The following is a 12783-nucleotide window of genomic DNA, read 5'->3' on the forward strand; positions in this document are numbered from 1 at the left end:
GACTTTCAGCTGCCATGAGTGCAGTTGGGATTTAATGGAAAACTGATTCATTTATGGAGGGGGAGGGTTCCCTGCTTCCCCACTTTCTCCCTTCAGTGCAAATACTGCACTCAGTAGGAATAACACATACCCTTTACCTCCAGTGCTTCAGTTTGTGCCTCGAAACGTTGATACTGGCTTCTGTAACTTCAGCCAGCGCATTGAAAAAGGGCTGACAATGGCATTCCTGGAGGTGAGAAAACATCACCAGGATATCTACAACTTCACAGTGCAGGTAAGAATCCTGTCAGCTAGCATGCTCTGAGAAAAAAGAAGTTCACTGTACTCTGCATCACACATTTTGAATGGGTAATCTAACGGTGGGTTTATATTGAGAATAACTAATAGATTTTAAGATTTTTGGGTTCCATGGTTCATCGGTGTTTACACCTGTGCCATGTGCTATTATCTGAACTTTAGATCTGGAAAGTGAGGAGTCTTTATTGGATATTGTACCTAATAAAGGGGCTTAAAACTCACTGGCTATAAACTCTAAATCTAATTAATAAGACATGCTGCCTTTTTTTCCTGAAAGTTTATGTATTCTAGCTTTGTTCTAAAACTAAAATCAATAAAAATTGTGCTGTATAAACTCATAAACAAAGTAAATAGTATCTAATCACCATAAAAATAAAATAACTTATTTGTGTTTAAGTACAATATGTCTTTAAAGTGAAGAATATATACAAAATATTATATAATATAGCTACTAGGTGAAGTTCCGGGGGAAAAGACCTATGGAAGCACATTTTGAGGTCTGATTGCACTTTGTTTCCACACGTCTTTGGCTCTGGTAGTGCAGGGCATAGTGGATTTTGACAGGACAGCTCTCTTTCCACAATGTTCATTTACCTTACATTGAGAGTCTCTTCTTATCTGTTCCACATAGGTAAGGTATCCACACAGGCTTTTTTTTGTGGAAAGCTTTTGTTTTGCTGTGTTTGACTTTATTCTGGGCATTTTCTTCAGTCGTTTTCTGGATGGCACCTTTCACATCAGCATGGATTGTAACACAATTTAAAGACCTTGGAAGGGAAATAGTGTAAGGTAACTCTATGTCCTTGTTGAGACAGTGTGGCTGAATCAGTCTGAAATGGATGTTATGCAACAATCCTGTAAAGCATCCCATTTTATATTATTATTTAAAAAAAAAAAAAAAAAAGGCAGGAGAGGGAGGGAACAGAAGTGCTGGTGTTTTTGCTGTTCCTGACCTGTTCTAGCTTTGTCTTTTCAGATACTGAATATAACTCTGAGCAAGCCTCGTGTGGCATTTCGGCAAGGGCCTGTGAACATTGTCTTTGCCATTCAGGATACATATGGATTCTTGAATGGATCTGAAATCAGTGAGCTGCTGAGGAACCTGTCTGTGGTGGAGTTCAGTTTCTACTTGGGCTTTCCTGTGCAGCAAATTGCCGAACGTGAGTACTTCATGTCACTAAGGCTGCAGAAGATTGGTTTTGTGTGGTGTTCTCTACAGTTTCATAGTAATGTTCCATATAAGTGTTAACATTAGTTAATTTCCTTAGCTTCTAATTTGGTCTTTCTATGCAAATCTGTACAACAGTGCCTTTGGTCACATAAACTGTCCCTGTGCAACAGTAGCTGAGCTTAATCACTAACTCTAGTATTGGTTCAATCTGTAATTTGCAAGGGGAGGAGGAGACAAAATCAGAACACTTGTCCACAGGCAGCTAAAACTTCTGTTTTGTTTGTGAGACAATACAATGAGATTCTCTCATATTCTGGGCTTGTGGTCTCAATCTCTCAAATAAATGAAAATGAATTATTGTTGCTACATTAATTGTCTGAAAGCATTTCTCTTCACTCATTTGCTTGGTTTTAGTATGTCTTACTCTCACTTAATCCTATAGTTCTTAGTTTTGTATGCCTTTTAACCCAAATTTTAAAATGCTAGTACCCCAACAAGTCTGTGATTGTCAAGAAGGTCAGAGAGTATGTCATAATTTATTTCAAATTGAGCTACATAATATGGACTATGTCTTTCTAGCTTGAAAACTGTATCTGATCACACAGAATAATCCTAGATTAGTTCTCTATCAGTCCAGTCTGCTGTTACATGCTCATTGTCACTGTGTCCATGTAGAGGAGCAGACTCACCCCTGCGGTGCCTCCTGCTGGTCTCTCAGGGAATTAGCTCGATTTCCAGCCTGGAGCACCCTCTACAGGCCAGTGATCCACCTTGTCACTGGTCCCGTGTCCCTCCCAGAACCCTGGTGCTCCTTGCTCTGGGTGCTGCTCCCTGGCAGTACCCACACGCTCTGGGTCTCCCCCACTAGGGGATCCCCTCACCCACTAACCCAACCTTGCCTCAGTGTAAGGCTACTGCCAGTCACCATCTAGCCCCACTCCCTGGGGCAGACTGCAGTACCAGCCACTCATCATAGGCAAGGTTGGGTTTGGATCTGCTGCCTTTGCCTACCTCTGGGCTGCCCTCTGCAACCCCCAGTACCTGTTGGCCCAATGCTAGGCCACAGCCTGGGGCTTTCCAGGCTGGAGCTCCTCTGCCTTTCCCCAGCCCTGCTCCACTCAAGTACCCTGTCTCAAGCTCCCTGCAGTCAGGCCCTTCTCTCTCTGAATGCAGAGAGTGAGTGTCTCCTTGCTCCTGGCTCAAGCCTTTAGAGGGCCAGCTGGGCTCTGATTGGGGCGTGGCCCCGCTGCAGCTGCTTCCCCCAATCAGCCCAGGTCTTTCCTTCCACAGCCCCAGCCCTCTGTAGGGCTGGCTTTAATCCTTCCCAGGCAGGAGCAGGTGACCACCCCGCTACAGTCCATGAATATGTTTTGTTTCTGGCCCTGCATCAAGCTTGTAGAGAATAGGGGCTGGTAAGCTTCTGTCCTTGGGCCGTTCATTTATATTTGCATCAAATCCTTTACAATATGTTAGTGGGCTGGTTTGTTTTGATTAATTTCGTCACTGGAAACCCATGTCCTGTTGCGTCAGTGCTACAAGACAATGAAATGAGAACAGAATTTCTACCTAGAGCAATACATCCTGAAAGGCATGGTGCCTGGTGGTTAAAAACCTTATAAAACATCCAATTGTGCTATCCTTTGTTTTGGATTGTATGGTATGTGCGTGTAATTTTAAAGACAGCCTTGTCAGCTCTGTGGGGCAGGGACTGTCTGATCGGGTACCTCTACCCAGGAAACATACCCGGCAACAGAGAGTTTCAGAACCCCAGTCAGTTGCCCTGGGCTCTGAGACTCTCTGCTGCGAGTCTTTTTTGCTGTATAGTTCATGTGTGTATGTACAATGCCTAGCACAATGAGACTGCTCCCTGATTGGGGCCGCTAGGTGCTACTGTAATTCAAATAAAAAATAATAATGCGGATGTGGCAAGGCAATGTTTCTTGACCTGGGGTTTGTGGGAGGATTTTAGGGTGGGTCTCAAGCAGGGCCAGTATTAGGGGGTAGGAAGCAGGGCAATTGCCTGGGGCCCCACAAAGCTAATTTACATGTTTCAGCCCCACATAGGATGAAGCCCCGAGCCCCAGGCAGGGCTGCTGAAGCTCTGAGCCCTGTGCTTAAGGTTGGGGGGAGGCACCATTTATTTATTTATTTATTTATTTTAAGTCCAAAGCAAAATGGTTGAGAAACACTGATATAGGGCATTCTCCATTTCCTCCTCACTGAGTACCTGTGGAAAGTGGTCCAGTAGATGGTTCTCTTTTTTTCACCAGGTCACTGTGTAGAGTCAGAACGACAAAACCATGTGCATGATCATTGCTTTAGCCTGTTGAATCTGGTATCCCTACATAGAATGGCAGATTCAAGCATACAGATCAGATTTTTCTGCAGCTTTGTCTCAGACACAGAAGAATTTACCCCTGCACATTTGCCATCCCTAAAGATTTGTGACCCAAGGGCCAAGATACCTTCCATTGCTGAGAATTCCAGCATTGGATTCTGTAGCCTGTGCAAAGGCTCAGACACCAAGAGATTTTTCCCCTCTTGCACAGGAAGAGAGACTTAGTCATGGTGTTAAGTAAATCATAAAATTCAATGTGATCACAAATTTGCCTGTCTTGAACTCTTTAAGAGTAGCTCTAACTTGAGCTGCATCAGCCCTTGACTCCATTTGTGGAGTGTGTTCCAAGTGGGGGACAGCCAATTGATAGGTCAGATCACTGAAGGCAGTGATATAAAAATAACTAGCAATTCACTGTATTTGATGTCTATTGCTAAATAGCACAACATTTGCCTCAAAGGCCTCAGTACGGGTTTGGATTTGCCAGTGTCTTTTGGGGACTGGAGTAGTCAAATTTGAAGATGTCTTTAAAAATAAATTCAGACTTTTTAAAATAGATATAATCAGCTTTGAGTCCAGAATATAACAGGATCAAGGATGCAGGTGATGCTGTGCACAACAACATGAGAAATATCTTGTCTAAACTTGGCCGGTTCAGGATTTGAACAGCTCATATTCACTGCAGTTCTGTCCAAACAGTTCTGTCCAAACAGCAACCAGTTTTGATTTGAACTTTTCAGCTTTGATCCCCATGGCTCCTAAAGTTGTTGTTATTCTTTGTGTGATATCGTTAACTGTCCCATGTTCCAAGTCTGCTGTGTCAGCAAAGAGACCGCAAAGCTTTTCACCCTGCACAAATCTGATGCCCTCTGATTCTTTCTCAGCTATGGGTCTGGCAGTGAATCCCTCAGCAAGCACAATAATAAACCTAGCTTGCATGCATTTCTGAGCAATCTCCCTCAGCGTATGTCTACACTGCAATTAAAAATCTGCTTGACTGGGCACATGTCACCTCAGGACAGGATGCAGAGATAAAGTTTCCTGACACCTTAAATGACTGCTTCTTGGAGCAGCTAGTCCTGGAACCCGCAAGAGAAGAGGCAATTCTAGATTTAGTCCCGAGTGGAGCACAGGATCTGATCCAAGAGGTGAATATAGCTGAACTGCTTGGTAATAGTGACCATAACACAATAAAATTTAACATCCCTGTCGGGAGGGGTAGACCAAAGCAGCCCACCACAGTAACATTTAATTTCAGAAAAGGAGACTACACTAAAATGAGGAAGTTAGTTAAACAGAAATTAAAAGTGAAATCCCTGCAAGCTGCATGGAAACTTTTTAATGACACCATAATAGAGGCTCAATTTAAATATATACCCCAAATTAAAAAACATAGTAAGAGGATCAAAAAAGTGCCAATGTGGCTAAACAACAAAGTAAAAGAAGCAGTTAAAAGGCATCCTTTAAAAAGTGGAAGTTAATTCCTAGCGAGGAAAATAGAAAGGAGTATAAACTCTAGCAAGTGAAGTGTAAAAATATAATTTGGAAGGCCAAAAAAGAAGTTAAAGAATAGCTAGCCAAAGGCTCAAAAAGTAACAGCAAAAATATGTTTAAGTACTTCAGAATCAGGAAGCCTGCTAAACAACCAGTGGGGCCACTAGATAATCGAGATGCTAAAGGAGCACTCAAGGACGATAAGGCCATTGCAGAGAAACTATGTTAATTCTTTGCATTGGTCTTCACGGCTGAGGATGTGAGGGAGCTTCCCAAGCCTGAGTTGTTCTTTTTAGGTGACAAATCTGAGGAATTGTCCCAGATTGCGGTGTCATTAGAGGAGGTTTTGAAACAAACTGATAGATTAAACAGTGGTAAGTCACCAGGACCAGATGGTATTCACCCAAGAGTTCTGAAGGAACTCAAATGTGAAACTACAGAATTGCTAACTGTGGTGTGTAATGTGTTACTTAAATTTGCCTCTGTATCAGATGACTGGTGGATAGCTAATCATAGAATATCAGGGTTGGAAGGGACCTCAGGAGGTCATCTAGTCCAACCCCCTGCTCAAAGCAGGACCAATCCCAAGACAGATTTTTGTCCCAAATCCCTAAGTGGCCCCCTCAAGGATTGAACTCACAACCCTGGGTTTAGCAGCCCAATGCTCAAACCACTGAACTATCTCTCCCCCCACCAATGTAACACCAATTTTTTAAAGTCTCTAGAGTCAATCCTGGGAATTTCAGGCCAGTAAGTCTAACTCCAATACCAGGCAAATTGGTTGAAACTATAGCAAAGAACAGAATTATCAGAGACATAGATAAACATGGTATATTGGGGAAGACTCAACATGGTTTTTGTAAAAGGAAATTGTGGCTCACCAATCTACTAGAATTCTTAGAGGGAGTCAACAAGCATGTGGACAAGGGGGATCCAGTGCATATAGTGTACTTCGACTTTCAGAAAGCCTTTGACAGGGTCCCTCACCACAGGCTCTTAAGCAACGTAAGCTGTCATGGGATAAGAGGGAAGGTCCTTTCATGGATCAGTTGCTGGTTGAAAGACAGTAAACAAAGGGTAGAAATCAACGGTCCATTTTCAGAATGGAGAGAGGTAAATAGTGATGTCCACCCAGGGTCTGTACTGGGCTCAGTATTGTTCAACATATTCATAAATGATTTGGAAAAATGGGAAATAACGAGGTGGCAAAATTTGCAGATGATACAAAACTATTCAAGATAGATAAGTCCAAAGCAGACTGCGAAGAGTTACAAAGGGATCTCACAAAACTGGGTAACTGGGCAACAAAATGGCAGATGAAATACAATGTTGATAAATGCAAAGTAATGCACATTGGAAAACATAATCCCTTCTATACTTATAAAATGATGGGGTCTAAATTAGCTGTTACCACTCAAGAAAGAGATCTTGGTGTCACTGGATAGTTCTCTGAAAACATCCAGTCAATATGCAGCGGCAGTCAAAAAAGCTAACAGAATGTTGGGAATAACTAAGAAACGGATAGATAACACTGGTCTACAATTTTTGAGAAGTCGTCTGCTTCAGAGGTAAAATGTGCTATTTATTATGTATTTTGATGTGCTGAATTCAAATATGACAATGAAAACAACTGATTGGCTACTGTTTCTAAGATATTTAAGTTTTTACATTTTATGTCTATGTATATTGTGTAGATAGTAGAGTTTTAATCATAAATTGTAAACCTAGGACTTTTCATGTGTTTATGGTTGCTTTACATGATAATATTTCACCTGTCCTGTTTATGTAACACTTTAAAAATCAGCAAAAGGGCTATATAAATAAAATTTATTATGAAACAAAAGGAAAAAACTATTATGTACATAGTTTAGTCCTATTCAGTGTCTACTCGGCGCTTCTTGGCTTGTCTCTTGTATTCATTAAATGGAGCATCTCTTGTCACTGTCCAGCAATAGTCTGCAAGCATTGATGGGCTCCATTTGCTCTGACAGCGTTTCTCCATTGTTGCAATGTCCTGGTGAAATCGCTCACTGTGCTCGTCGCTCACTGCTCCACAGTTCGGTGGAAAAAAATCTAGATGAGAGTGCAAAAAATGTATCTTTAGTGACATGTTGCAACCAAGGCTTTTGTATGCCTTGAGGAGGTTTCCCACCAACAACCTGTAGTTGTCTGCCTTGTTGTTTCCGAGAAAATTTATTGCCACTAACTGGAAGGCTTTCCATGCCGTCTTTTCCTTGCCACGCAGTGCATGGTCAAATGCATCATCTCGAAGAAGTTCCCGAATCTGAGGACCAACGAAGACACCTTCCTTTATCTTAGCTTCACTTAACCTTGGAAATTTTCCACGGAGGTACTTGAAAGCTGCTTGTGTTTTGTCAATGGCCTTGACAAAGTTCTTCATCAGACCCAGCTTGATGTGTAAGGGTGGTAACAAAATCTTCCTTGATTCAACAAGTGGTGGATGCTGAACACTTTTCCTCCCAGGCTCCAATGACTGTCGGAGTGGCCAATCTTTCTTGATGTAGTGGGAATCTCTTGCACGACTATCCCATTCTCAGAGAAAACAGCAGTACTTTGTGTATCCAGTCTGCAGACCAAGCAAGAGAGCAACAACCTTCAAATCACCACAAAACTGCCACTGATGTTGGTCATAGTTTATGCACCTCAAAAGTTGTTTCATGTTGTCATAGGTTTCCTTCATATGGACTGCATGACCAACTGGAATTGATGGCAAAACATTGCCATTATGCAGTAAAACAGCTTTAAGACTCGTCTTCGATGAATCAATGAACAGTCTCCACTCATCTGGATCGTGAACGATGTTGAGGGCTGTCATCACACCATGGATGTTGTTGCAGGCTACAAGATCACCTTCCATGAAGAAGAATGGGACAAGATCCTTTTTACGGTCACGAAACATGGAAACCCTAACATCACCTGATTCCACTGCTGTAGTCTGGAGCCCAACAGCTCTGCCTTACTCTTGGGTAGTTCCAAATCCTTGACAAGGTCATTCAGTTCACCTTGTGTTATGAGGTGTGGTTCAGAGGAGGAGGATGGGAGAAAATGTGGGTCCTGTGACATTGATGGTTCAGGACCAGAAGTTTCATGCTCTTCCTCTTCCTCGTCTGACTCAAGTGAGAATGATTCTGGTGCATCAAGAACCGGCGGTCCTTCTCCGTGGGGTGCTGGGCGTATAGCTGATGGAATGTTTGGATAATGCACAGTCCACTTTTTCTTCCTTGACACACCTTTCCCAACTGGAGGCACCATGCAGAAGTAACAATTGCTGGTATCATCTGTTGGCTCTCTCCAAATCATTGGTACTGCAAAAGGCATAGATTTCCTTTTCCTGTTCAACCACTGGCGAAGATTTGTTGCACAAGTGTTGCAGCATATGTGTGGGGCCCACCTCTTGTCCCGATCTCCAATTTTGCAGCCAAAATAAAGGTGATAGGCTTTCTTAACCATAGTGGTTATACTGCGCTTTTGTGATGCAAAAGTCATTTCACCACAAACATAGCAGAAGTTATCTGCACTGTTCACACAAGTACGAGGCATCTCTGCTCACTTTGGCTAAACAGAAATGTGTCCCTTTGCAAAATCAAACACTGACAAATAAGAGAGCACAACACTGTATGATTTCTAGAGCTGATCTAGGGCAATTTGTTCAGCAGAGTGATGTAAGCTTCGTTATGATTGCATCATCCATGACTTCTAGGAATAACATGATGCAATTCATATCATGTATGACGCAATACCAGCTTCAGATTGCATCATTCATTGTTTTGCCTAAAAAGCAAGTACTGTCCAAACCCAGTCATAGATTTATTCATAGATCCAGTCAAAGATGTATTTTAGTCATTTCTGGTTTAAATTGAGATCCCTTCCCTTTATAACTCACTTATCCTCCGCCATTCCCAAGTCATGGGTCGTATATACTGACCCAATAGCATATCTTGAAAACTAGAGCCAATCAACAATTTTAAGCATCATTTTCATTCTCAGTGACCCAGAATTAGTAAAGTTTGACTACATTTATTTCAGAAGCATTTTGGCTGTAGAGAATATCCTATTGCCTCTATATGAATCCCTGGTATGTCCACATCTTGAATACTACGTGCAGATGTGGTCACCCCATCTCAAAAAAAGATATATTGGAATTGGAAAAGGTACAGAAAAGGGCAACAAAAATGATTACGATATGGAGCAGCTTCTGTATGAGAAGAGATTAATAAGACTGGGACTTTTCAGCTTGAAAAAGAGAAGGCTAAGGGGGGGGGATATGATTGAGGTCTATAAAATCATAACTGATGTGGGGAAAGTAAATAAGGAAGTGTTATTTACTCCTTCTCATGGCACAAGAACTAGGGGTCACCAAATGAAATGAATAGGCAGCAGGTTGAAAAGAAACAAAAGAAAGTATTTCTTCACACTGGAACTCTTTGCCAGAGGATGTTGTGAAGGCCAAGACTGTAACAGGGTTAAAAAAAGAACTAGATAACTTCATGGAGGATACGTCCATCAATGGCTATTAACTAAGATGGGAAGGGAAGCAAAACCCTGCTTTAAAGTGTCCCTAGCCTGTGTTTGCCAGAAGATGTTGGAAATGGGCGACAGAGGATGGATCACTTGATGATTGCCTGTTCTGTTCATTTCCTCTGAAACACCTAGTAATGGCCACTGTCAGAAGACAGGATACTGGGCTGGATGGACTATTGGTCTGACCCAGGATAGCCCTTCTTATAAGAGGTCCACCCTTGTCAGAAATCTGCTTATGCATTCAGCAAATTATACGGAATCCTTCATCTTTGATGCAAAATCCATGGATATTTAGCTTTTCATTAATTCTGGAAAGTTCATTTACATCTCAATTTCTCATATTGCCTAGCATACTTTTCTGTGCCATTTGCTTCTTAGTTACTTGGCCCACCACTTTCAGTATTACATTATGAAGGGTTGTTTGATGCATTCCAAAGATTTTTCCTGGTGTTTTTTTTTTCCCCCAATCAGTCTTGTCTGTGTGTATATATATATATATATATATATTATATATATAAATGTGTTTAAAATAGCGTGCAAGTAAAGGATTGATTTGCAAATTCCAGGTGAGTTTAGTTGCAAGCAAGTTGACATTGATTCAAACTAAGGAAAATCTAATATTATATTATAACTCAAACTGTTGGGCATGATTAAATTAAACTTTTGACAGCCTAAATATGAATAACTGTGTCTGGAAAAAGAAATTTGTTATGCCCAGTCTTTGTCTATTTTAGATCATCTTCTATATAAAAACCTTTTACTGGAGACAGTTCATAAAGCTTAAACAGAATGCAAATGCTTGCGGGATAGTCCTAACGCAGTACATGGTTAGGTTATAAGGTACTTAGGGATGTTTTGCCAATCTTAACTTTCTTATTTTTAATAAAGGTTCTGTATGCACAATGGAGGGAGGGTTCTGTGCAAGAATAATGGCAGTGGGATTGGCTAAGGGTGGGAGATGCCAGCTTTTTTCTTTTTTTCTCTTTTTTTTCAAGGTACTAAAGAGTGCTAGGCAATTTTAACATCTTAGCTCTACTAAAGTATCGTGTCTGTTATTTCATTTTCCCTCCTTTCTGTCCATTTGTTTTTCTTCCCCATGTGTTTACATTTAATTTCTCATATTAGAAACTGATTCAGGCAGAGATTTTACTACACATTTGCACAGTACTTTGCACAAAGAGAGCCCAACTTAATCAAGGCTTCTAGGGTGCTACTGAAATACCAATAATTAATAAGAGAGTATGTTTTATAATCTGGATTGACAAGGATCTTGTGCATGGTGGACTGCTATGAAGACAATTATAGTGTTATCATTATCATAGTGTGCTGTTGCCAGTCCCAGGCATCCAAAAATCAGGAATCAAGCCCCCCCCAAAATCATGAGTTTCTTTTTAAAATAATAAACTCTGGGCTCTTTTTCTTTGCTCTTTGGCTTCTGAACCTTTAGGGATCACTCTCTTCAATTTTCAGGCTTTATTCTGCAGGAATATACTTCTTGTTTTGAATGCAAGCACTGAGATTCTCATGCATTCACATGATTCCAGCAGCTGGGACTCTGAACAACAAATATCATGAGACTTGCCATAAAATCTTGAAAGTGGGCAACACTGATAGTGCTGTATGTTCCATAAAAGGTACACTGTGTCAAATGAAAGGCTCCATGTTCCAAAGAGAGTGCAGTCTTAAAGGCACGAAAGGGTACAGGACAATATGATACAATACAGTACGAGATGAAACGACATGGCTAGTAGGTTTCAGCGAACAGGTTGGCTTTTGAATATAAGTGAGTCGATTATTCCAACCCCTCCTCCCCGGTACAAAAAAGTTCAAGAAAAGCCTGGTTTGATTAAAGAACTGTTTTTAATTTCCCCTTTCCAGTTCAGTTCTGGTTTGTAAACTTACTGGACTCCTGATAAATAGCCCAATGGTGCACTAATATGGATCAATGAGATGTATCAGGTCACTTCTTTGAATTCTCCACATTCTGTCCATTTTTTATTATTTAATCCTCCACATTTCTGCAGAACGGTGGACGTTTTAGTAAGACAATTGGTTTCTCTGCCTATTTTCGTAAAAAGCACAGCTGATAACTTCCAGAACCCCATATATTGGGCGATTTATTTTGTTTGGAGACAGATCACTCTACTGGATGGCTTAAGGGAGAGGTTAAAGAGTGAAGAATCGTTTTCGGAATAGTTTAAAAATGGTCTATATAACGTATGGTTTATGACTTCAGTTCTTTCTATGTAAATGTTCCCCAAATCGTGGTATCTAACCTGAGAAATGTCTTGCTCAGTAAGATGTTGCTAATCAATACAAAGTATCATTAAAAACTGAAGGAAAGTGAAAAGGCAATTGAGTAAAGTTTTTCTGGGGCTCTTTAACAAATCTCCCGTGGAAACTATTAAAATCACAATGATTATTGGATTCTAAAGGAAATACAATTTTTAATTAGAATAGTAGAATCCAGTGCTGACTAGAGAGGGGAAAGGGTGAATGGAGGTGCACCCAAAGCCCTGAGAGGGGGAGATTGGGAGATCGTAGTATGGAGGAAGGGTTGCACACAGAGCCCCTGGTATGAGGGAGGGGGCGTGTACAAAGAACAGAAATTACATTTGGCTTATTCAGTACTTCTTATGGGTGTCAGGTGCATTTAAATACCAGCCCATATTATATTGCACGTAGGTGTACTATGTTCTGTTTTTGCATTTTACAATTCATTACTTAGATCATGCCAAAAAAGCAAGCGGCCTCTACAAAGGCTGAGTAGCAATGGGAACATTGTCAATGTGAAACTCCTTCTGAGCGTGAAACGCAGTGGCAAGTTGGACAAAGCTCAGCTGTACTGGTGCAGTGTTTTAAGTGTAGACCTGCCCTACACGTTCCCGATCCTTTCATGCGCTCTTTGCCAAGCTTTCAGCCCAGGACTGCACGGCTGAAA

The 12783-nt window shown here is 41.2% G+C and overlaps 1 protein-coding gene across 2 annotated transcripts in view; it reads left to right on the plus strand.

Moving 5' to 3' along the window:
* The window catches only part of KIAA1549 (KIAA1549 ortholog), a 226369-nt gene that overhangs the window by 123291 nt on the left and 90295 nt on the right, over nucleotides 1-12783 (plus strand). For both annotated transcript variants that reach the window (XM_054033541.1, XM_054033531.1), the window contains exons 5-6: nucleotides 144-274; nucleotides 1274-1457. In XM_054033541.1, the coding sequence (XP_053889516.1) occupies nucleotides 144-274; nucleotides 1274-1457 (315 nt within the window). The remainder of the gene's footprint in view (nucleotides 1-143; nucleotides 275-1273; nucleotides 1458-12783) is intronic.

The sequence above is a fragment of the Malaclemys terrapin genome, chromosome 1, assembly GCF_027887155.1.
Source record: "Malaclemys terrapin pileata isolate rMalTer1 chromosome 1, rMalTer1.hap1, whole genome shotgun sequence".
Lineage (NCBI taxonomy): Eukaryota > Metazoa > Chordata > Testudines > Emydidae > Malaclemys > Malaclemys terrapin.